Source organism: Curcuma longa, chromosome 10, assembly GCF_044706935.1.
Source record: "Curcuma longa cultivar G26 ecotype Majalengka, Jawa Barat chromosome 10, ITB_CL_G26_1.1, whole genome shotgun sequence".
NCBI lineage: Eukaryota > Viridiplantae > Streptophyta > Magnoliopsida > Zingiberales > Zingiberaceae > Curcuma > Curcuma longa.
Window position 1 is genome coordinate 7,668,975 of NC_133870.1, and position 24,784 is coordinate 7,693,758.

The 24,784-nt window shown below is 39.3% G+C and overlaps 4 protein-coding genes and 1 pseudogene across 7 annotated transcripts; 1 reads left to right on the forward strand and 4 right to left on the reverse strand.

Moving 5' to 3' along the window:
- Positions 1-1,009: 1,009 nt before the first annotated feature.
- LOC141836516 (transcription factor TGA4-like) lies at positions 1,010-8,352 on the reverse strand. 2 transcript variants are annotated; one of them, XM_074724025.1, is made up of 10 exons: positions 8,246-8,352; positions 7,900-8,031; positions 4,129-4,297; positions 3,976-4,050; positions 3,134-3,193; positions 2,966-3,043; positions 2,833-2,896; positions 2,120-2,391; positions 1,647-1,883; positions 1,010-1,412 (listed from the first exon to the last, which is right to left on the reverse strand). In XM_074724025.1, exons 2-10 carry the CDS (start codon positions 7,950-7,952, stop codon positions 1,260-1,262), a joined length of 1,161 nt encoding a protein of 386 aa, XP_074580126.1. In that variant the 5' UTR covers positions 7,953-8,031; positions 8,246-8,352; the 3' UTR covers positions 1,010-1,259. The 2 variants fall into 2 exon arrangements, with proteins under 2 accessions (XP_074580126.1, XP_074580125.1); XM_074724024.1 differs by lacking the exons at positions 7,900-8,031; positions 8,246-8,352 and adding an exon at positions 5,910-6,103.
- A 1,010-nt stretch (positions 8,353-9,362) lies between these two features.
- LOC141835757 (elongation factor 1-alpha-like) lies at positions 9,363-12,777 on the reverse strand. The gene is made up of 3 exons (XM_074723133.1): positions 12,708-12,777; positions 10,570-11,044; positions 9,363-10,483 (listed from the first exon to the last, which is right to left on the reverse strand). The coding sequence occupies exons 2-3, from the start codon at positions 11,029-11,031 to the stop codon at positions 9,602-9,604; spliced, it is 1,344 nt and encodes a 447-aa protein (XP_074579234.1). The 5' UTR covers positions 11,032-11,044; positions 12,708-12,777; the 3' UTR covers positions 9,363-9,601.
- Positions 12,778-13,155: 378 nt separating this feature from the next.
- Positions 13,156-16,122, reverse strand: LOC141836297 (uncharacterized). Its single transcript, XM_074723756.1, has 8 exons — positions 15,966-16,122; positions 14,499-15,007; positions 14,318-14,390; positions 14,011-14,091; positions 13,849-13,912; positions 13,673-13,760; positions 13,491-13,575; positions 13,156-13,397 (listed from the first exon to the last, which is right to left on the reverse strand). Exons 1-8 carry the CDS (start codon positions 16,074-16,076, stop codon positions 13,314-13,316), a joined length of 1,095 nt encoding a protein of 364 aa, XP_074579857.1. The 5' UTR covers positions 16,077-16,122; the 3' UTR covers positions 13,156-13,313.
- A 742-nt stretch (positions 16,123-16,864) lies between these two features.
- Positions 16,865-17,931, reverse strand: LOC141835577 (transcription factor MYB93-like; annotated as a pseudogene).
- A 3,771-nt stretch (positions 17,932-21,702) lies between these two features.
- On the forward strand, positions 21,703-24,558 carry LOC141836050 (putative protein phosphatase 2C 9). Of its 3 annotated transcripts, none has more exons than XM_074723455.1 (6): positions 21,703-21,917; positions 21,992-22,155; positions 22,900-23,139; positions 23,222-23,498; positions 23,956-24,110; positions 24,192-24,558. In XM_074723455.1, exons 2-6 carry the CDS (start codon positions 22,135-22,137, stop codon positions 24,330-24,332), a joined length of 834 nt encoding a protein of 277 aa, XP_074579556.1. In that variant the 5' UTR covers positions 21,703-21,917; positions 21,992-22,134; the 3' UTR covers positions 24,333-24,558. The 3 variants fall into 3 exon arrangements, with proteins under 3 accessions (XP_074579556.1, XP_074579557.1, XP_074579558.1); XM_074723456.1 differs by having other exon boundaries at positions 21,703-21,865; XM_074723457.1 differs by having other exon boundaries at positions 21,703-21,846.
- Positions 24,559-24,784: the final 226 nt, after the last annotated feature.

Below are 24,784 nucleotides of genomic sequence, written 5' to 3' on the forward strand. Positions count from 1 at the left end.
GCATGTGTTGCTCACAAATTTTTAAAGTCAAAGGCAACGCTAGTGGATGGTTGCTGTAGTGAATAATGGATTATGTTATCATCCAACTCCAATCCCGATCACCGTCGCCGCCGTCCACCCGGCGGTGCCGTTCCTCCACCTCCACCTCCACCTCCTGGTCCAGTTGCACCCTTGACATGATCTGTCTCTCTAATGCGGCACGTTTGACTATAATCTGTAATGCAGACGCAATTTAGGTAACAATTCGCATGGTCACATGGATTTTTCTGAAAGAACAAATCTACTAGTTCACAATTCAATGTATTCTAAAAGGGTGTTGCAACTACAATAGTACAACGTTCCCGTCAAGATCGGCTTCTGGATGTGCGGCCTCTTCTCAGCACTACATCGGAACGAGGATGGGTGATGAAATAGCCAAGGAGTCGCTTGAGCCTGCAAACACAGCAATCATGAGAAGAAAGGCCGGGATGCCCGACGCGACCACTCCGATGCTTAAGTCAGCTTACGAGAAAGAACGAAGTCAACTAAGAACAAGGAAGAAGTGGAGAACTAGAGAATGCATACCGTCTCTCATGAAGAAACCAACCTTATATACGGGTGATAGTTGCCGTACTGTGGCATGGGTGAGGCAAGGGCCATGATCACCGGTATGGCGGATGTCAGAAGGTATGGGCTATTTCCGCTGCCTGTCTTATCGCCGCCATGCAAGTGCGTATGTCGATCAGGGTGTCATCATAACGAGTAGAGGGGAGGGGATGTCACCCGTACCATATGGCGAAGGAGTAGTTTGAAGTGGAGGAGGACAGCGGGGGAGGACAGGAGGACTGTCCAGATTAAGCCAAGGTGAGGTAAGGGAGCCGGCGGGAGTGAAATTAGAGGAGGCTGACTCGGCTCAGGCGGGAGAGTTTGCCTCCGAGATTTGGGCCCCCTTCCGATTCGGCTTCCGACTCGATTCGGTCGCCCTGCGGGGGTAAACCGGAATCCGTTCCATGCGACCATAACATACGATATACATCATGAAAACAGCTGCCTGAAGAAGCAAATTTGCAGGCAATGCCCTGGAGCTGTCATAAATATTTACAGAGCAACTCAATTTGATCTATATGCTTCAAATTTAGTTGATACTTTATGTTTACAAAATTACTCCTGGTGGATACTAGAATCATCAAGTCCTGTCACAATTACATTCCTGTGGCAGGTTGTTGTGAGCTCACAGCAAGCTAAGGGCATGAACACCATGTTATGATGAATCAAGAGCACTAAGCTGGTTCACGTGGACGAGCAGTCCATAGCGAGCTAAGGGCACGAAGGCGTTGGCTGTAGTCACCGAGTGCAAGCAGACCCCGTGCCGCTTGTCGAACCGTGAGAATCTTGTACATCTGCTGCAAGGCTTGTTGCCGAAGGTTATCCGCCTGCACCAAAAATATAGCATTAGGTGAGTGGAACGACACATTTACTTAGTTGATACTATAGATATGCATTCCTAAGAAACCTATATATTCATAATTTACTGATCATATAGTGAAGACCTCAAGATGCAAAACAATTAAAATGATTCATACCAAATTAAACATCTCTTGTCTAGACAAATTACAATCACAGCCAAAATGAAACTTTAGAAAAGGTTCGTATGAGGGACTTATTACCTGGTTCACAAAGTTCACAAAAGCCTCTAGTTTCCCCATTGCATTCACCATCTGACCCATGTAATTCGCAACACCATTGGAACCAGAGGTATCAGATGCCAGAGACTCAGCTAGAGTTTGTTGGAGTTTATCCATTCCTTGTGAAAGTGCATCCTCAGCTTGGGCTGAAGATTGTTGCAAGTTACAAACAGCATGAACTTGTTGCTCTGTCAGAGGTTCTAGCTGTGGTAAGAGAACCTAAAACCAAGGATACATGTGTGTTAAACTCCACTGTATCATTGAATTTGTGAATGCTGCAACACCAATGAATGGCTGGTCTACTGATGCTTGTGTTTCAATAATAATGGAATGATAATTTTTGAAACCTCCTTTTTCTTTAGAGAAGATAAACTGACACTTTTCATATGCTAGATTATATCGTTGATACAGCTTTAAATGCCATACAGGATAGCTAATTAAGTACTCCTACATACCTTTAGAAGTTCTGAAGGCCGAAAACCTCCAATCCATAGGAAAAATCGTTCAGCAGCTGTCTTCCACATGCCAGACATGATATAGAAGGCATCAGATTTCCCAGCAATTGCTTTAATTCGAAAGAGATTGTCATAGTGATTCAATCCATTCTCTACGAGCATACGAAGCTCTATGTCGGATACATGTGCTTGTAAAGCAGCTCTAAGTTCATTGGTTTGTCGGTTCTGTTCTTCTACCCAGTGTGCATATTCCATCTCAAATGCAGTAACACCTGATACATAAGAAAGATCATTTAGGTGTACATTAAACTACATCTCTGAGACAAAAACCAAAGGCTAGCAGGGAAAACGGCATATAATAGTAGAACAGAGCCCAAACAGCAAGTTTCTAAAAGCAAAGCAGTTGATCAATTTAAGAACTAACATGTTTTTTCCTATTCCATGTTCGCGCTAGACAGTTCAATAGCGAAATGCATTATTTACTTATTATCTAATTGTTACTCGTGTCGTATATTTGAGTTTTCTATTTCATTATCTACCCTATTATGATTAGCTCATTTCCATTTTTCCCACAAATGAAATATTCTCTCAGGTCCTTGCTATTTTGAAATAAGTCTGATCAAAACTCTTGCTATTGGTCACTATGTTACAAAAATTATTTCAACATTAATAAAGCTATTAGAGAGGTGAAAGAAAAATAATAAGCACTTCACCTGAGTTTACACTGCCTGATAGGCCAAGAGTCGACTCTCCTGAATTCCCACCTATGAATACACCCTACAGTTCAACAGTAACTAAATTGGTTTTTTGGAGTAAACACTTGTTTCTTGTAGGACATCCTTATACCTGCTGCCTAGCCCGACCAAGTTCCTGCTCCATCTGAGCTAGTTTTACACGACTTGATTCCAACTGTTGAACATAAGCCTATAAAAGAGCATAATATAAGTTGGCATATAGGTACCACCATGTGAGCTTTTAGTAATCAATCAATTATAAAATTACAATAAAAGACACCTTTTTTCTTAGACGACTTTTTCGAGCAGCCTCTCTGTTCTGTGCCAGTCGTCTTAATACCTACACAAATAGCGATGATATCCATGAACATAACAGTTCGACATGCTTAATATTTCATAGTTCATACAGGTTGAAAATTGGAATTTACTACTTCTGCAACATGCTTGCAAGTTTTACTTTCCAGAAAGTATTCAGTTCATCATTCACAATCTCAGTTCACATCTCTATAGTCAAACCTTGTCGAAGCTATTGATCATTGGTAGGGTTGCACCTTTATGACATAGGTGATAACAACTAGGAGAGATTACAATTTAGAAATCAAGAACTAAAGACACAAGCTGTAGAAGCAACCTCCTTAGCAGAAAAGGTAACAACTCAAAATTGGATGCCTTTTCAACTATAGACCTCAAACTTAAGAAAAATTTAATGTCCACTTAACTGAATGTGGAAAAAGGTTGTGGGTGTATAGAATCTTCCTCTACTATAAATGAAGACGTATGCATCCATTAGTTTGAATTTGAACATTCTCTTTCAGATTCAATCATAAAACTTAATTACATGAAACATATGTAAATGATAATGAAAGACTTCAAAAAAAAATCTTGATTTGTTGCTTTCTATGAATCAAGTTAGTTTACAACCTAATTGTCTACCCTCATTTATAAGTTGTTCTGCTGATAAAATAAGAACCCGATGGTATTCCAAATCACTGAATCAATGAATAATTTTCTTCATTAGAAGAACGCAGTGTATTACAAAAATAGAAATGATTAGTCATCATATTGTAGGTATCTATCTCATACAGAGCTGTAAGTACCAAACTACTAATGCAAATTAGATACCTTCTCTGCAGGCTTGTTGGCTTCCTGGTCATATTGTTTTGAATGCCGTGCTGTGGTATGAGGACCATCTTCTAACTGTAATTCCAATATAAAGTTCAAGCAAATCAACTAAAGAGGTGCCACCAGATAAAAAACTGATTTGATATTTCTTACCCTACCACCGAGTCTGACATTGGCGTCCACCATCGATGATGATGCTGTATTTTGGCTGCTGTCAGCATTTAAGGAATTTCCCCACATGCCTATCTGGTGATTTGTTTCATATATTCCCATCTTTCTGGGGGATGCAAATTGAGATGATGTAGAGCTCATGCTACTTGAACTGCGAGTGAAGGAAATGTCAGTCTACCCAAAAAGATGAATATGCTATGGAAAATTAAAAAGAAATAAAACGCCATGAAACCTATAAACTAAATGTAGAACATCTCTAAAATGGATGATTTAGGAAGTAATGCAACCACTGGAATTTTCACTGATTATAGCAAGGCCTAGGTATTTCACAAAATTGTATCTAGATGTGCACTCCAAAAAACTTGATTGACAATAAACTACAATATATTTGATTGAACAAACATATAAATTAACATGAACTTAGTATGAACCACAAGCAAAGCCAATGCTAAACATAAGATTTTTCCTCCTGGTAAGCTTGTCAAAGACTAATTTGCTAAATCAAGGATTTTTCTGTAAAGAAGCACTGGAGTACTCCATTAACCAGAATAGACGTTGCAATATGTAGACGGCATTAATTCAGTACAAACTGGCTTTCAGTTTACACTGTTTGTTAATCCTAACAAGAAGACAAGTTTAAGTACTCATCCTTATATGAAATGTAATTTTAGTAAAAAGAAAATAATTGATGGAATAATTAGGATGGATGAAAATGAATTCTTGTGAGTAAGAGTTTTAGATATCATAGATATGTTATCCAACAACTCGCAAGGAGATACTGATGAAGATATCATTAAAGGGATAAGAAGGGATGGTCAAAATGGAAGAGAAAAAAATTCCGAGTCTTGTACGATTGTCATGTTCCTCTTATGCTAAAAAGAATTGGCCTATTAGGAAACAACACATTCAACAACATTAAATCAGCATAGAAGAATGCTAAGGTGAACTTGTGATTTATTATAAGATAGAATAAAAAATACTAATTTCTAGAGTAATTTGGTAAAGAAAATATCCAAAGATGACTAGTAAATTACTATAAGTAAAAAAGTTAACCTTATTAGAATGGAACGTGTAATTGGTACTTGAAAACCAAAGAAAATATTTGTATGATAAAAAAAATACTTAATTAATTTGAATATTGTTAGTTATATAAGTAATTAGAGGATAAAACCACTTGTCAACAACAAGAAAATAATGTTATATATCCCCTTCTTTCAATCTGCACATGAAATTACCATGCAAACAAACAAACTGTGAGTTGGGCTCTACATATGTTATCCCGCTAACGAGCCAGAAACCTCAAAATTGTCTCAGCCAATTTCTCAGTCTCTCTACGTTCGACATGAGAACCCTGCTAAGATTCCTACTTTTAGCCCAGGGCGACGAATCGAGATCCTCTAGTTGATCTAAAACACCAGCCCACGACAAATCACTTAAAAACTTACTCTCAGAGCGAATACAAAAGGAATCCAATGTTGAAATAAGTGGGAAGGATCTGCTAAGCCCAAAGATCCCAGCTTTGTTAGAATCGGTAACCCAAAAGGCAAGTCAGAAGCGAAATAATACATAAAAATCTTTCCAAACCAAACTAAAACCCACCGTCCACCATTAAATCCAATCCATAACAAAGAAAAGTTGCAAATAATCCATACTCGTCAACAAACTTACTATCGTAAAACATCAACGACTATCTTTCTGCCATAACACAGAGACAAGAACATGAAACCAAAGACCGAAAAGGGGAAAAGGAGCGATTTTGGAACCTCAATGCTGCGCGGTCTTCTCCCAGCTGGGCTAGAGGCATCGAGGCAGAAGTCCGCACCGGAACACGTACGTGGAACCCTATCTCCCAGCACTCATCGCCATCCCTCGCCTGCCGACCGGGAGCAGGAGAACGAGATAAAAGGAAGGAGGCGAGAGGGCGGAGAAGGGAACGAGCTCGAAGAAATCCTCGAAAACGACCGGCGCCTCTTTTTTCAATCTGCGCTCCGTTTCCAATTTATTTTATTTGACAGATGATGACACAATAATTAATCCTCCACCTTGGCGTGCAAGTCGTCGTTAATTAGCGACCGCGACGGCGTCAGGGCTGACGTGGCGGCGGGAATAGAATAGAAAATGGTTCCGTTAAGCTGCACGGTCGGTGCACGCTAGACGGCCACCTCAGCGTGACGTCATCGTTCGTCACCACTGTTAGGTACGTCTGGTTCGACCGGCCAGTCACCACCTTACCGCTCCGATAAGCATTTCAGAAAAATTTCATTTTGGCCCCCAAAATTTCATTTAACATAACTAGTTTCTGAAAATTACGTCCGCTTCAACCACTCAGATTCGACTTACAAGGCGTTGGGTGGTAGGACCTGTGAGTGGGGGGTGCAAATGAAAATTCTAGATCTAAGTTGAATAATATAAAAATATTAATATTTTAATTTGAATTTAAAAATATATATGATATTCAAATTTGATTTGAAATTTAAAAATATAAATAATTTTAATTTAAATTCGATTTAAAATAAAATTTAAGTTAGAATTGCTTTAATTCAAGAATCGAATTATAATTTAAAATAATTAAAATTCAAGTTTAATTAAAAAAATAAGAAAAAATAGCCAAAGACCCTCTATAATATTATTATATTAAATCTAAATATAAAAGATTAAGTTATATGTGATAACTTATCTGACATGTTATACCAATTGTTTCCACTTAATTATTTGTTTTTAAAAGTAATTATATAATATTGTTCCTCTCTAATATCATCAGAGGATGAGCCATCGATGAGCTATCTTCTCTATTGACATAGTCGTTGAACATCAATAGAGAGCTGGAACAATCGAAGAACTTGTAAAACTTAAGAAAAAGAATTAGAATAAAGATCAAGGATATCCTTATTCAACCACTTCGATGTTCAAGTGAAATTTTCGAAGGAGAAAGGTGAGAAAGAAAAACAAAAAGAATGAAAGAGAAATTGAGACAGAATTGATCTTTTATAACATCTATAATAGTACTTTCTCATTTTTTAATGGACCATTCCATCACAGTAAGGCAAATGTTCCATCTTCATGTTTGCGAGTTAAATCATCCACGTCCTATCCTATAGAAAATCGTATAGGATCACACTATAGAAGCCTTGTCGTTCCACTTGTTATGATAATCCATGCGAGGTCTCACATGTCACTAACCAATTGGGAGACTCGAGCAAGAGTTAGGGGTTTGACATATTAATCGAAGGGATCCTATCGACAGGGCTAGGATAACTGAGTAAGAATGTTAGGTCAATATAGCTGAATTGACTGAAGTGAAGGTATAGGTCAGTCAAGCCGAGTGGATGAATCAGGTAGACCAAATGATGGTAGTCCGAGTGGATGAGCCTCTTGTCTCGGATGGACCGAATGATGGTAATCCGAGTGGACAAGCCTCTCGTCTCAGGTATACCAAATGATGGCAGTTCGAATGGACAAGCCTCTTATTTTGGATAGACCAAGTGATGACAGTCCGAGTAGACGAGCCTCTCGTCTCGGGTAGACCGAGTAATGCTAATCCTAGTGGATAAGTCTCTCGTCTTAGATAATCTTGTTGACGTATCTCTACCTTACATATTGACATCTCAACTAGATTATTAACCTTCTTGCTACGTATGAATTGAAAGCCCCCGCCACACTCCACATCACAAAGCTCCACATCAAATATGATTTATGAAAGTATTCCTAAACTGAAGAACCTATATCATCAACAATTAAAAGCACAACTCTTACCGAGGAGTAGGATGATGGAAGGTGTCTTCAAGACGATCTTGGTAAAGCTCCATTTATCCTCCAGATTGTTTTCTACAACTTCATCTGTTGTTTGACAAAGCAAATAATTGCTACCCCAAGTTTTCTAAGTTGCTGAAGAACAATCAAATAGATAAAAAAAAAAAAAAGAGGAGAAAATATCGGTTTCATGACAGTGACAAGTTGCTAAACTAATGCTGCACTAATTATCTTCTGCTAAACTACATGTGTAAGTTTGACAAACATTGAAAAGAAAATTTGGAACTTTCAGAAATTAATCACATCTTTAATATCCGAGAAAAAAGAATGCAAAAGTATAGAAATTTACCTGAGCTATTAATTTTGACTCCATCATCCAAGCATAAGTTGGATGATCAAGAAGCTTATGAGAAGACACTGAAGCTTATGAGAAGAAGGCTACTTTTGCAGAATTGCCAGGCAGTTTTTGTAGTCTGTATAGAATCGAAAATATATTGTTCAGTGATCATAAAATCTTTCATTATTTTAGGATTAAGAAACGTTCTTTTTCAGATATTAAAAAAGAATTAGTTCATGGACAAATCCTTTGATTTTTTTTTTCTTTTTCATCTTTGGCTTTTGTGAGTGCCATGGAAATTGCTCCACCTTTACAACCCTATCCAATTGCGTGCCGACTAAGTGTGCTTACTTTAATGATAAAGGCGAACCTTTGTGAAATTAAAGATACCACACATTAATATATATATACTAATTAATCAACAGAAGATAAGATTAAGTACATTATTAGTTAAGCAATCATTAGAATACCATACAAGGTATCCAATCTAAGAAACAAACAGATTCGTACTTATCTCAGACTTAGCTTTTTTTTCCCAATTAATTGTTCCACAGACTTCAGTATCTTCATTAAAAATAGCAATGATGCTCGTGCAGATGGACAAACTGTAGGGATGACAAATATCTGGACTTTACAGAAGTTCTGAAACTTATCTTCTTGAGATGGCTGCAAAGACCATGAATCACAGCTATATGAGCACACAGTGGTTTAAAGCACCTGACATAGAACAGTAGGCAACAGTCATTATAATGCCCTACAAAAGAGCAAGAGAGACAAAAAGTCAACCAAGCCCAATAGCTTAGTTGAACTACAGATCAATAGATTCTGCTCGACCCTTTTTCTCATTAGTGTTATGCCTTTTTGAGCAAATTAGTTGTCAGCTAGATAATGTCTTACATATAATTTATCATGTCCACTGATGTTTCAGGACCAAGCAAAACTCCTCGTGCTGGCAGTGGCTCACTGGAATGACTGCCATGATAGATGTTTCTGCACCAAGGTGCTCAACACAATTCCTGAAAGAGGCTTGATCCCATTTTCCTTTCCTCTCTGCTGTGAAAATCTTCAGGATAAGAAATCATATATAAATATAAATTTATTCATGCAGGAAAAAAAACGACCAGTACAGTTTAGCACAATACAAGCAACAGAGGGCACTCAACAGCAAATAGTCTTGTAAAAATCCAAATGGTTTTTACTATGGAAAACATGAATAGGGCTTAAAGCCTGCCATCGCCTGTCGAGCACCCAGTTCTGCATCCAGACTCCAGATACCATCCCTGTGAACTTGTAAAGGCGATGAAACAGGCAGACAACACAACAACAGATAAGGACGACTCCAGACAACCCTGCCTTGCAATCCTCAGTTCATTTCTTCTTCTGGGCAGCTTTGGTGACCTTGGCACCAGTTGGATCCTTCTTCTCCACGCTCTTGATGACACCGACGGCTACAGTCTGCCTCATGTCCCTGACGGCAAACCTACCAAGAGGAGGATACTCGGAGAATGTTTCCACCACCATCGGCTTGGTGGGAATCATCTTCACTAAACCTGCATCACCATTCTTGAGGAACTTGGGCTCCTTCTCAAGCTCCTTGCCAGATCGCCTGTCAATCTTGGTAAGCAGTTCGGCAAATTTGACAGCAATATGAGATGTGTGGCAATCCAAGACAGGAGCATAGCCATTGCCAATCTGACCAGGGTGGTTCATGATGATGACTTGCGAGATGAAATTGGCAGCCTCCTTTGCAGGATCATCCTTGGAGTTTGAGGCAACAAAACCTCGCTTCAGATCCTTAACAGCAACATTCTTAACGTTGAAGCCAACATTATCACCTGGGAGAGCCTCCTGGAGGGCCTCATGGTGCATCTCCACAGACTTGACTTCAGTTGTGAGTCCTGTAGGGGCAAAGGTGACCACCATACCAGGCTTCAACATTCCAGTCTCAACACGACCAACAGGGACAGTTCCAATGCCACCAATCTTGTAGACATCCTGAAGAGGAAGACGGAGGGGCTTATCGGAAGGACGCTTGGGTTCATTGATCAAGTCAAGGGCTTCAAGTAGTGTTGGACCCTTGTACCAGTCAAGATTTGTGGATCTCTCAATCATGTTATCCCCTTCAAAACCAGAGATTGGAACAAAAGGAATCTTATCAGGATTGTAACCAACTTTCTTCAGGTAGGAAGAGACTTCCTTTACAATTTCATCATATCGTGCCTTGGAGTACTTTGGTGTTGTAGCGTCCATCTATTAAACAAGAACAAGAGGCATCCTCAGTAACTAACATACATAAAATTTCTAAATGCATATATAAAATAGCATCGCAACATCACCTTATTGCAGCAACAAATCATTTGCCTGACACCGAGAGTGAAAGCAAGGAGTGCGTGCTCACGAGTCTGCCCATCCTTTGAGATACCAGCCTCAAAACCACCAGTTGTTGAATCAATAATGAGAACAGCACAGTCAGCCTGAGATGTTCCAGTAATCATGTTCTTGATGAAATCACGATGGCCGGGGGCATCAATGACGGTGCAGTAGTATTTTGTTGTTTCAAATTTCCACAAAGCGATATCAATGGTAATACCACGCTCTCTCTCAGCCTTCAGCTTGTCAAGCACCCAAGCATACTTGAAAGATCGCTTGTTCATCTCAGCAGCTTCCTTCTCAAATCTCTCAATAACACGCTTATCGATACCTCCCAACTTGTAAATAAGATGACCTGTGGTGGTAGATTTTCCAGAGTCGACATGGCCAATGACCACAATGTTGATATGAACCTTCTCCTTGCCCATGACTAATTTCTAGCTGAACAACAAAAATGCAACAATTGATCAAATCATTTGCATCAATATGCACATTTAAATTTTACAAAATATTTTTTTTAAAAAATTATGGCATTGAACAGTCATCCAATTCAAACTATACCTACAAAACCATATAATAAAATAACAAAATAAATCATCCATCCAGTCAAAGACCAAGATCTAAGCAACATCAACCAACAGTATTGGATAAAACTGTTAATAAAAAGCCAGAAAGAATTAGAAGTTGGCCAAAGATATTAAAAACAAATGATTTTCTTAAGCTTTTCATTCTGCTTCATATGCACTCATAGGATTCTGAATTAAAAAAGATAATCCAATGCACCAAACTCCTGCTGATGTGGGATTCCGGAGAAGAATCTATTGTATGTAGCGAGATTCCAAGGAAGGATCTATTGTACGCGGCTCTACATTACAAAAAGGTTGTTTCCACGACCCAAACCTATGACCTTTAGAGTCACACAACAACTTTACCATTGGGTCAAAACTCCCCTTCATAGGATTCTCAATTAAAGATTCTAAATCTAGCTGTTTGAAGAAGCAACTAAAACTACAAAAGTGCATTAATAAAAAAAATACAAAGCAAGCACTTAATTCATAATACTTCACAAGACATACAAAAAACACTAATGTCACAAATGAAAAGAATCCATTTGGTATTATACTAAATAGTTCACAAGTTACAAACGTTAGAAAATAATTAGGCAAAATTTTTCTATACATATTCAGAATATATGTAATTGCTACAAAATGAATTTAAAGCACAAAACAAAGCAGCCAATAACTATCGCCATTGCAATTACTCTTCAAGATAAAACCACTCACACTAAACATTACAATTAAATTTTTTATAAGATTAAATATTTTATGAAATTACCATGATGCCCCTTAAGCCTAACCCACACCATGTTAATATTCTTAAAAGTGAAAACAGCTGCAAGTGATCAAAGATACCAAAAAAAATAACTAGGTAAAAAAAACTACTAAGCACATCCCACTGAGTCAATATTTTGAGAAAATAAAATCTGCAAAACATAAATTTCATGTTAATCATCCAAGGAACCTTTTAGCTTTGTGTAGAAATGGTAAATAAAATCAATTGAAAAAAAAAAATCATACCAATCAAAATTGTTTATTATCACGACAAGAAAAAAGGCAATGTCACAAGGTATGACGTTCGCAGCAAGATTTGGTATCGAGAATTATATTTCCATGTTACAAATAGAATTTATAAGAACTATAGTTTTCCGCTAAAATTTACACGGCATGGCACTCAAAAGCATCTGAGTTTACGGACATAAAACAGGTTTCGACCCCATAAATATAGATCAAATCAATCATCTGAAGATAAGAGAATTACCAGTCCGTTTATCCAAATGATGATCCAACCAAATTTTAACATACATAAAACAGCCGATCTAGCTTCGACAGACATAAAACAAACAATTGATGCGACTACATAAATCACGAAGCAAACTAAGAACCAGTAACACAATATCAAACTATTTTACCTAAGCTGATATTCGCAAATCGAAGGAAACTAATTATCTAAGCTAATTTCGCAGATCGAAAAACACAGAACGCATACATAAAACGGGAAGATAAATCTCTACAGAACCAATCGATAAGGATAAGAAATCTCGTACCAAAAATAGGAAAACCAAGGGGAGCGGCTGCTAGGTGGCCTCGTTCACTCGATAAAGAAAGAGCCAGGAACCCTATCGCAACAATTTATAGAATGGCTATTACTATTATAACCTTAGGGTTCCAGCGATAATGAGGGTAAAATAGTCATTTCATGGATCTCGGATCCTCACCTCATGACGGCGCATCCACTAATGGACGAAACAGATACCGTTGATTTCCGATCGGAGGGTTGTGAGAAGAGCCAGACTCCGTAGTGGAATGCCGCAAAAGGATTTAAACTTTTTATGCCTGAGAAATCAAGAAGCGCATACAAAAAAAAAAAAAAAAAATCTCAATGGAATCGTATAACAGATGAGTCACTTTCGCATAATAGTTTTGTACTTCCACAATTCATTTGGTTTGAAAGTAATATTTACATTGTTCACACTCAGTTGATCAACAAAACAATGGAGAAAGATAATCCTGAAAAGTTGACTGTGAAACCCAGTGACTGATGAAATTTCTATAAAATCGAACTGATTCAAAGAGCTGAATACTTGAATTATCAAAAACAAAAACAAAAGAACACGCTTGCTGGCAATTCTTTCGACGCAGAACGATTTAGTTCACCACCTGAGGACTCCAGCCTTTTCGGTTCGACACAAGTCCAACATCTCATCATACTTGGAAGCATAGGCAAAACCCCACAACTGCAAAATGGTACAAAGTAATTAAATGTTTCAGTTAGAATTGCAGGCAGCGACAATTCTGTTAGTCTAAGAAGAGATGAGTTCATCAGATACCTCAATCTCCTTCACTTCAAACTCTTCACTGTGGGCAAGACAGGAGTTGCCGAAGGTATCTGAAGAAGAACTGGATCCATTCAACCTTCGCAAGTGAGTCGAAAAAAACATCAGTTCTAATGTCTTGACACTTCAACGGGCATATGATGTTAACATAGAATATGCTGAAGGGAAGAGTTTACAGGTCTCCATCCAAGTATAGTGCGAAGTGACCACCCCCGCCCAATGCCAAGGAATCAGAGGAACAAAGTGTGAAATAGTGATTTGTGCCTGCAGAGTTTTAAGTAGGCAGAATAAGTACACTTGATATAATGGAGGATATTGCAGAAAGGTAACATTGAAGAGTTATTCATGGTACCGGTAGTCCGAAATATTACAGGATTTCCAGATACATCAGTGAAAACAAAGCTGCTATTTGTTCCCTGAAACAATGTAAATGGACAAAAATGAAATAAAAAACTGCAAGCCAACAAAATGAGTACATTGTCAAATGGAAGTAAGAATCCTTCAGCTTGTAGACCTGATATTTTCTTTGATTGGTTGGTTGTAGTGGTGCTTCAACTAAGCCACCGAAAACAGCACCGGTTTTATCCCCAACAACCTGAGAAGAGGGTTATAAACTTTACTCCAGTTAGGAGATTGATATTCCATCAGCTACAAGCCATCTCTAATATCTAAGAGTATTTTGTTGGACAACCAATCAGCATTGCGAAGAATAATTGAAATGGTTTTCATATATGCAAAGTTTAGAGTAGCAGAGATTAATGCCTTGGTTACACAAAGTTTGGAGAATAACATTTTTCTTCCTAGAAAACTAGATAATTTACCAAGAGAGAATAACCAGGACAAAGTGTGCTTCTCCTGTAAAGAGTCGATAAAGATATCCCATGTCTCCATGTGCTGCATAAATGGAAAACAAGATGAACAAAAGATATATAACATTCTTCGTCTTCTATAATAATTACAAAAATACATTGTCAGATCAGAGCATCAAAAAACTTTCCGCACCTGTAAAGAAGTAGCCAATTTGACCCTTTAGTTAATGTTGGCAATGAGAAGTAAAGGGCGGCACGCATATTATCTGAGAGAAGCATCGATGGTTCAGACATATCTGGTAGATCAATGTGTGAAGTATCATCCTTTGTCACTGTAACTGGTGTTAAGTTGCTTCTAGTCAACTCTGGCTCAATAGCTGCTCTATTCTCAACTTTTGGTTCTGAACTCTGTCTCAATCCGCTTATTTTGGCTGCCTTGTTTATAGCTTTTCCAAGTGTTCTCCTGCCTCTAGTGAACAAAGACGTCCTTCCACTATTTTCAATGGGTGCAGATGTTGATGCCATCTCTTCTGCTTCTGCATGATGGTCATTTTGATCTCCAGTAGGGTGATTACTTGGGTTTGAAGACGACAACAAAGAGATTAAGAAAGCAGTAAATGATGATGTATCAGGTCCATCTGGAGCTTCAGATTTAGGTTCGGTTTCTTCCTTCTCAGGACTTGTAGTTTCCAGATCGTCTTCCTAAAAAAGTGAAAATAATTTTATCCAAACAGAAACATTATGCAGGATGCACACTGAAAATATACTCAAAAACCAGAAAGAAAGGAGAATACATTCCCAAAGTTTCTATATTTCAAGGACATTCCAAAAACTACAATCAGTCGACAAATTAGGTTCAGATCAGGATTGCCTACCAAGAAGAATACATAAACTATGACCAGTTAACTAATGTATAAAAATATCCTAGTTCATATTTCCCACAGTATAAACATTCATTTCCTTACTTCCATTAAACACTGACAACTTTGAAAGCAACCAGGGGAACAATATATTGATAATTGCAGTTAACAAACATAGAAAAAATATATATGTAGATGAGGTTGTATCACAACGAATCGAAAAATAATTCCTTGTTCTTGAAACTATCCAATAAGAAAAAATGACCAAATCTATTGCGACATCAACAGAATATTTGGCGCTGATGAATTAACTTCTAGCAATCATGAAGCAATCTCTCATCTCTATAACATATCATTCACCTAATTGGCATCCCCACAACTCTCTCGAGACAGCTACTACTTAACCAAAGAAACTCAATTTTTTAAGACAAATCAATAAAACGAAGATTCCACGGAAAAAGTAACATCTTGTCCACGGAGAGAAAAAAAAAGGAAATCCTAATGAACATTATTCCGATTCTGTTTCTCAGTAGAGTAGATTTGATTGATAAAGCAAGGAACCCCAACTCCAAGCCCTATGCTTAACCCTAAATTCAAGGAAACAGCAGCAATCAAAGGGAAAAAAACAGCAGAATTGACAAACACGAGCCGAATCCGGAGAAAATCGAACAAAGAACAAGCCAAAGACGAAAATTTCGACCTCAAAAAAAGGTCTTCCGGATAGAAAAAGAAGGAAACTAATCGGATTTTAGACGAAAACGAACGGGCGATGAGATGGGAAAGGCAGTTCTAGTGCTTACAGATTGGGTTTGCGATCTGGAAGAATCAGCGGAGAGGGGATTGAGGAGGACGGTGGTGATGTCGGAGACCAAGTGCGCCGCTTTGCTGCCGAGTGAAGGCAGGTACCCCATCGATCCGACGAAAGCGGCGCGAGGAGAGCAGGAGGCGGTAGGTGGCGGTTGTTCTCTCTTATTTTGACGTGTCCCTGGCGTTGCTTATTGAACTTGTAGTTTTGTTTTTTTTTATTTACGGTAAAAAAAATCTAAGAAAAATGAAATGATAAATCTCAATTAGTCCTATTGACTCGGATAAAAAAGGATGATCGGCCCGGCCTCATAAATCCCAATTAGCCCTATTTCTAGGGATGATCGGAAAGTACACAACGGAAGTTTCCTATCGGGCACCATAGGTAAATTGGAAAATGCACACAGCGATCAGCTCAGACGCTCAGCATCCTTTGATTGCGCTCTCCATTGGTGACAATACACTGTAGTTGGGGATGTTGCCTGGGTGACCATGTCCTACCGCGCACCATTGCCCCGGGACGCAAAAAAACCTAAGAGGGCCTTACAAAATGGTCTTGATTATTAAAAAAATCTCTATTAAAATACTAATTTTATTATTTTCTAGAAGAAAATTTTCATTTCTTTTTTTCTTCACATAATAATTGTAGTGAATTTTTTATAAAATTGAGATAATATTTTTTTATATCAATTATAATTTTTTGAATCTTTTAGGATAAAATCGATGCGGATATCCATTGCACGCAGCCTTACCTTACCTTTGGCAATTATAATCACATTTTTAAGTTTACATAGGATTACATGATTATAAAATTGACTGTATGGGACGGAATTAGTGAACCTTTTATTGACTTAAAAACTCGATAGAAAACGTTCAAAATTATTTAGAAATGAATCTAAGAGTATATATTTATGTGTCTGTCCTCACGGAAAATCTTTTTCTTGCTCCAGTTGAATTGATCATCTATCAGCGAAATAGTGTGGATCAGGAGCAGGATTCCTGTATTTATGAAACTATATATATCTATAAATTGAAGCACTCCATGAAGGATAACTCCACATGGATCTTCAATCAAATTCGGCCATGAATTGGTCGTCAAGCAAGAGCTCAGGCCAGATGGAATCACTTCCATTACCACTACTGTAGCTCGAAATGCTGCAACCATCTCTTTGGTTGATGACTGAGGCGTCGTTATTTGGAGGAAGAGGTGAACGACGAGACGCCAACAGAGCCGGTCTCGAACTGTCTTCTTCATGGCCAAATGCTGCTGCCATGGAAAAGCACTCCTGGTTCGTAGGCGGCTCGCACAGGAATGGCGACGGCTGGTAATTAGCTTGATCATGATCAGGACAGGTATTGCAGGGAAAGATGATATGGCCTCCATGGCGTTGGCAGATTGTAACAAGTGCTGAAGCTTCGCGGCCTGGACTGCCTGGAGCCCTGCAGCGAGCCAGCGGCGATGAGCTCGCCGAGGTCGGCGAGGGCGAGGAGCTGTGGAAGGGCGGATAAGAAGTCGGTTCTTGGCCGGTGAGTCATCGGATCAAAACCCATCTGGACGAGCTTCTTCTTGAGGTGGGTGTTCCAGAAGTTCTTGATCTCATTGTCGGTTCGTCCAGGGAGGTGCGAAGCGATCGCAGACCACCTGAATGGATCGAATTCAGATCAACGAGATGCATACGTGCATGAATTTGCTAGGATATATATCAGAAAGGTCAGTACTTGTTGCCTAAGATTGAGTGCAGGTTGAGGATGGCATCCTGAAAGTTAACCAAATGAGAAGGTTGATTCAAGAAGATGAACATAATCAAGCAGAGAGAATTAAAGATCACCAGCAAGTTTAGGGAGGGCTCTCCAGCTTCCATGGCCATGCTTCTTGATGTGCTGGATAAGCTTCTGGTCTTCCTCAGGAGTCCAGGGCCCTTTCTTGAGGCCATTCTCATCGCTGCAGGACGATCTCCCCATTGCAGTGACTGACTAATCCTTGGATCACTACACTTCAATTCTCACACAAACAGCTTGGCTGGCTTTATTGTCCCTCAGTGTACAAATAATATCTGTAAATACTCAACTGCTCTTTCTATTGACAGTATTTACTAGTGCTCGTCTGTAAATTAATATCTGTAAAGTGCTCTTTCTATTGTGTCCCTGTTAAGTTATATCCTAATAAATAATGGCAGAGCCAAGATTTAAGAGCTAGAGAATCAGTGACATTTTTGACAGATTCATTATGAGCAAGTAAGCAATGGATCTCCATGCAAACCTTTTGATCTCATCCTCCATTACTGAATATGTTTTCCAGCTTCACAAGTTAGTACCAGAAATGCCATCTGATAATTTATCATCCTGTCTCTGTGTAGGTTTTATAAACTCTATTGGTGAATCACAGTTTAGAAAGTTGTTCATCTATAAATCTGTTTAGAGTGCAACTAAACTCACAAATTAGGCTCCATTTTAGCGAAACTTAAAGACATTAATTAGATGATAAAGTTTAGCTTTTGATGCTCTCTATCTCGTTTACTTGGGCAGACATTTAGGAAGAAAGCAAGATCGTCGCAGGTATCGGCCTAAAGTCGAGAAGATAATTAATATCGTTCTTTTATCCTTCCCGATCGAACTGAGTAAATTCATTAATCCATTAAATGTCATTCTAATGCTATCACAATTATTAATAAAAGAAATGATACATTATATGAGAATGTAGCATGAAAATACAGTATGATACTGTTAGAATATTATATATATTAAATATTCTGTTTAGAATAAATCGTATTAAATATTCTGTTTAGAATAAATCGTCTAGAATAAGTCTCTATACTCATGTATAAATAAGGACCTATGGCTTGTAATATTTTAAATCAATTCAGAATAGAAATATTTTCCGACATGGTATCAGAGGCTAGGGTTTTTTAGCGCCGCTGCCTATTTTCCTTTCCGCGTCGACTTCCTGTTCGTTGCCGCCGGCCCTTGGATCTCTCCTCCCCTAGAGCGGGCGACACCAAGGAATCTCTCCTTCTTTTGTTGCCGCCAACACCACTCCTCCTCTTCGTGCCTAGGGCCGGCGGCGGTGATTGCATGAGGCTTTTGTTGCATGGAATTCAATTACACGCAATTGGAAATTGCTTCCATTTTTCAAACGGAATTAATCAAACAATGGGAGAAAAAGCATGCAACGTCTTCTTGCTTTTAGCAAGCCATGCATGCAACGTTTTGTTGTCCATTGGTTCTTCTAGCAAACCATGCCAGTGGACGTGAAGGCAGACGACCGCCGTTCTGTTCCACGTCGCTCTGTTCCACGCCAGTGGCCTTGCCCCCCTTTCATCCTTGCCGAAGTCGCCAGGATTCCGTGGGATCTTGTTCGCCGGCTGCCGGAGACGGCCGCAAGTGACCCTTTCTGCCCCGCCGCGCGATTCACGCGCTTTCTGCCCTACCAGAGGCCGCCGCCGCGCGATTCCGTGGGATCTTGTTCGCCGGCTGCCGGAGACGGCCGCAAGTGACCCTTTCTGCCCCGCCACGCGATTCACGCGCTTTCTGCCCTACCAGAGGCCGCCGCCGCGCGATTCACGCACTTTCTGCCCCGCCGCGCGATTCCGTGGGATCTTGTTCGCCGGCTGCCGGAGACGGCCGCAAGTGACCCTTTTTGCCCCGCCGCGCGATTCACGCGCTTTCTGCCCTACCAGAGGCCGCCGCCGCGCGATTCACGCGCTTTCTGCCCCGCCGCGCGATTCCGTGGGATCTTGTTCGCCGGCTGCCGGAGACGGCCGCAAGTGACCCTTTTTGCCTCGCTGCGCGATTCACGCGCTTTCTGCCCTACCAGAGGCCGCCGCCGCGCGATTCACGCGCTTTCTGCCCCGCCGCGCGATTCCGTGGGATCTTGTTCGCCGGCTGCCGGAGACGGCCGCAAGTGACCTTTCTGCCCCGCCGCGCGATTCACGCGCTTTCTGCCCTACCAGAGGCCGCCGCCGCGCGGAGAAACCAGAGGTGAAGCAACCTCTGCCATACTGCTCCTTTCTGCTCGCGAAGTGATCCATGAGCAAACTCAAGCTGATCTCTACTCTACCACCTTGAGTTTGAGGGGGGTGTTAGAATATTATATATATTAAATATTCTATTAAATATTCTGTTTAGAATAAATCGTATTAAATATTCTGTTTAGAATAAATCGTCTAGAATAAGTCCTATACTCATGTATAAATAGGGACCTATGGCTTGTAATATTTTAAATCAATTCAGAATAGAAATATTTTCCGACAGATACATTATAGACTAGTTTTACATTCATGTAGTATAATGTATCATAATGAATTTTCATATAGTGTATCATTTCATTATTAATAATTATCATAAATTTATCACAATTAAATAGACTTTAAAGCTTTGTTTCACGAGAAGGAAAGGAATTAAAAAAGAAAAAAGAAAGAAGAAAAAATAATCATAAACTTCTCACAATTAAACTTGAATATATATATATATATATTTAATTGTTAATATTTAACAATATTTGTGAATCTTATTCATCAATAAAATTATTATCGACATACTAAATAAATAATAAAAAATTATAATAAATAAATAAATTTAATTATATTATCAAATTTAATAATAAATAAATAAATAAAATTGAATTGAGAGCTTTATAACATTTAAACAAATCAAGTTCAAATCAGATTTAAATCCAACTCAAACTCTTAAAATAAAAATTAAACTAAATTTGAATAATTTAGATTTAATTTGGTTCAATTATCTTATCAACTAAATTAAACTCGATTTAACTTTTTTACCGCCCTACTCAAAAATAAAAAAATAAAAATAAAAAAAAAAGCAGAGCTAAACCCGCCCGAGTTGACATTCCTTTCTGCAAAAGTTTGTTCAGTGGATTGCTTTCTTTTTCTTTTGTGAACGCGTTATTGCTTTATAGATGATGGATTATTCTTTTCCATTAATGTGATAATAATTGATAGATATAATAAACACGTAACGTTAGCACTGCTTGGTTGGCCCTTCCATTCCCACCTCTCAAAATGGGTTCGAATCAAACTGATCAACTACTTTTCAAATTGCCATCGATACGATACGTTGTCCATTCTCAATACTAATTAATTTAATTCAGTTCGATTTGTAGATATAACAGGGGAGAAATGATATTATGTGCGACCCCGTGCGCGACACAGCCAACCCCCACCGCTTCTAGTTGCCCTCGCTGCGCCGTCCGATCACCGCCCGCCACCAGACCGGTCTCAATCGACGTGCCACTTACCGACGTGTCGACCGGCGTCGGATTGTAGTCCGTCCGGATTGCAATCCGGAAACGCCGCGTGCCACTACCGGAATCCGATCGGACGACGCGCCGACGAGTGGCGCATCGATCGGGCCCGGTTCGACGGCTGGCGGTGACCAGACGACGAGACGAGGGCGGCCGGAAGCGGCAGAGGTCAGGCCGGCGGATCACTGTGCATTCCCACCTTTGGACGATCAGATCTGACTCTCGATCGCGTGATGGATGGTGGATCGTGAGTCGCGCACGAGACAGTCGCACAGAATATCAAAATCGATAACAAGAGGGTATTTTAGGGAATAAATATTTCTTTTAATAAATATCTTTAGTATTTCTTAAATTTAAATACCTGATTTGGTAAATACAGTCAACGACTTGGAAAGAAAGTCTTCGTTCATTCGCTTTCACTAATTTATTGCCCTCGCCTCAGAGTCGCGTGTACTAACCAATCTTCAAAGCGACCGACCGACCGACGACCGAGTTTTGCTTCCAACGCGCAATTCCCTCCCCCACGCTACCACTTCGCTTCCAACACTCCTCCTCTGATTTCAAGCCGCGGATGGAAAGGGGACTGGGGAATCGTCCGATTGGCGAGCAAAGTCCTGGTGTTTACTAACGGCTTCGGTTTGTCGGATTTTTTTTTCCTATTCGTTGAATTCTCAGTCTCCGGATCCAGGTCGTGGATTTGCCTTGGAAAAATTGGGGTTTCGAGAGTCGAACTTCGTTAAAAATCGCATCTTGGCATTGCAGGGAAAAGATTAAGGATTCGGGGCCTTGATATTTGTTCTGTGTTATGCCCTTGTAAATCTTTTGCGAGATGCGAGAAGTTTCAGATTTTTGGAGTTGGAATTGTGCCAAAGCATAGGGCACGGCATTGAGCTGCGTGGATCTTCATGGATAAGATATGCTGTTTTGTAAGTTCCGTAACTATGAGCAATTACATATCATTTTTCTGGATGAATGAGGCTTCTGGTTTGGCATTTGAGTTTTTTTCTCCCTGTTCCAATTCTTCAGCGCATCTTTATTTTGCTGCTGCTATGAGTAGAGTGGATAAATCCCCTAGAATTGTGCAGCTGATGTAGTTTCTCGTTTCCTTGATCTTACTCTGCTGTTTTAAGCCGAGAGAATGCTGAACTTTAAATCTTGAATTATTTAAGGACTTGATGTTTCCTTTGATGGTTGTTGACATCTTTGATTCTGCCTATTGGGTTGGTTTAGTGGAAATTTATCTGCTTTTTTTTTTGACTGAATCTCTTCTGATTCAATTATGCAGTTATAAATTATTGAAACAAGAGTTTCTTGCACTCTCATTTGAGTAGAGGAGACGTTTTAATGTTCACAGAATTGTTCACATATAGTACTATGCTGCCAAATGCTGCTCTTTAAAGTTGCTAAAAAGGTTGCTTGAGGGTGTAGGAATCTCATATTTAATTCCGAGTTTAATTTCAGATATCTATGATGGACACCAGTTTCGTTTTTGGTATCAATAGTGCTACATGCCATGATCTTGTTATTCTTTCCAGTTTGTTTTGTTGTTCTTTTCAGTTAATCTGTCAAAGTTTTTCAAAGATGATAAAACTGTTCTAGTCTTTAATTGACTAATTCTTTGATATGAATAAACAAAGATGAGTTTTGGCTGACTCAGTGTTGCCATTCAGCTTGCAGGCCCCTCGTTAACTGTAGGTAAAGGAAGAAACTCAAAAGGCCGCAGTAGGATTAGCTATGGATTTAGTCTACTGAAAGGAGCAGCAGATCATCCTATAGAGGATTATCATGTAGCCAAATTCATGCATATCAGAGATCAGGAACTCGGTCTATTTGCCATCTTCGATGGCCATTTAGGAGACAGTGTTCCAGCTTACTTACAGAAGCATTTATTTACCAATATTTTGGAGGAGGTAATTTTCATTGTCTTCGTGTTCAATTCTCAAGGATCTGTTGATATACAAATGGAATGATCTTATGTATGTTTGTTCTCAGAAAGAGTTTTGGAACGATCCTAATACGGCCATCAGAAGTGCCTACGAGAAGACTGACAATGAGATACTTTCTCACAGTCATGATTTGGGGCGAGGTGGATCCACTGCAGTCACTGCAATCCTTGTAAATGGCACCAAACTATGGGTTGCTAATGTTGGTGATTCAAGAGCTGTTCTTGCAAGACGCGGAGAGGTCATCCAAATGTCAATTGATCATGATCCAAATTCTGAACGAGAGAGTATTGAGACAAGAGGTGGCTTTGTTTCTAACATGCCAGGTTAGGCATCTTCTCTCGGACTCCTTAATTTATGCAAGCTCCTTTTTATTCAAAATGAAGTCAATTTCTCTTTAGATAGTCTTCTAGAATCTATTAGTAAAATAATTGTCTATATGTGTGGATTGTGATCTTCTGATGCAAATGTTTTTCTAGCTAGTGAGAAAAATTCTACATATTCTCCTACTTCAGCTTCAATCTGGCTCTAGTATCTCTTTGGATAATTTCAATTATGTTTTCTTGTTTGAAGAATTTGTAGCATATATGTTGTTGTTCCAGATGAGTGTTCGAAACACCATCTCCTAACCTCTTAAACTTTGGATGCGTGAGTCTGAAATAATACAGCATTCTAATGTCGACTGAAAATTTTCAGAAGCATGTCATCTTGCAATCTCTCGGTGACTTCTTTATCGAACTGTTCTCTGTGATATGGATAACTAATCTGTCGATGAACTTTCAGGCGATGTGGCAAGAGTTAATGGACAATTAGCCGTTTCACGGGCATTCGGGGACAAGAGCCTGAAGACACAACTAAGTTCAGACCCTGATATACGAGTCGAAGATGCAAACTCCGAAACTGAACTGCTCATCCTTGCGAGTGATGGCCTCTGGAAGGTGGTTTATTACAATTACATGATCATCATCATCATAGTTGTTAAACTGTTCTTGTCACATAATCACTAATAGATTTAACAGGTTATGAGCAATCAGGAGGCTGTTGATCTTGCAAGAAAAGTCAAGAATCCATTGGCAGCAGCTCGGCGGTTGACTCTGGAAGCCTTCAAAAGAGAGAGTAAAGACGACATATCATGCATTGTGGTTCGTTTCAAAGCGTAGGTTTCAACCAAACAAGGCAGAGGATGGCATCAAATTCAACTCTAGCAACTGCTTTGTGCATCTGTATTGGTTTCCCCTTTCGCACAGATCACGAACGACGACCTATTTGTCAAATTCTTGCTAAATAATTTGTTCTGTATGAAAATATCACTATTGGTCCGCCAAATCTTTGGCCTGCTTGTACAGAATCTGCTTCTCGTTATAAATAAATCTGGTTTCTTGTTTATGATCGAGCATTGTGCCATCAATAATTACTCTAATCTGTGATGCTTGCGTTTGTTTCTCTGCCAAACCTGCAGCAGCGAAGTCAAGTCTCCTTCATCAGGTTAATCGCACTCGACTTACTCTTGCTTTTTCTTGTCTGAAAATTCAGTAGCCAGGCAGACTGTACTTTCCCCCTAAATGTAGAGAAATTAGAGGTGGTATTTGGAACCATGATCAAAGTCTGCTCT

Coding starts and splice junctions, on each gene's coding strand:
- LOC141836516 (XM_074724025.1), bottom strand. CDS start 7,952: ATGGAGCTTTACCAAGATCGTCTTGAAGACACCTTCCATCATCCTACT. Junction 4,298..7,899: donor TTCCATCATCCTACTCCTCG/GTAAGAGTTGTG, acceptor CTTCACTCGCAG/TTCAAGTAGCATGAGCTCTA. Junction 3,194..3,975: donor CCAACAAGCCTGCAGAGAAG/GTATCTAATTTG, acceptor CTATTTGTGTAG/GTATTAAGACGACTGGCACA.
- LOC141835757 (XM_074723133.1), bottom strand. CDS start 11,031: ATGGGCAAGGAGAAGGTTCATATCAACATTGTGGTCATTGGCCATGTC. Junction 10,484..10,569: donor TGATTTGTTGCTGCAATAAG/GTGATGTTGCGA, acceptor CTTGTTTAATAG/ATGGACGCTACAACACCAAA.
- LOC141836297 (XM_074723756.1), bottom strand. CDS start 16,076: ATGGGGTACCTGCCTTCACTCGGCAGCAAAGCGGCGCACTTGGTCTCC. Junction 15,008..15,965: donor CCAGATCGCAAACCCAATCT/GTAAGCACTAGA, acceptor TCACTTTTTTAG/GAAGACGATCTGGAAACTAC. Junction 13,398..13,490: donor TTGAAGTGAAGGAGATTGAG/GTATCTGATGAA, acceptor ACCATTTTGCAG/TTGTGGGGTTTTGCCTATGC.
- LOC141836050 (XM_074723455.1), top strand. CDS start 22,135: ATGGATAAGATATGCTGTTTT. Junction 23,140..23,221: donor TTACCAATATTTTGGAGGAG/GTAATTTTCATT, acceptor GTTTGTTCTCAG/AAAGAGTTTTGGAACGATCC. Junction 24,111..24,191: donor CGAGTGATGGCCTCTGGAAG/GTGGTTTATTAC, acceptor TAGATTTAACAG/GTTATGAGCAATCAGGAGGC.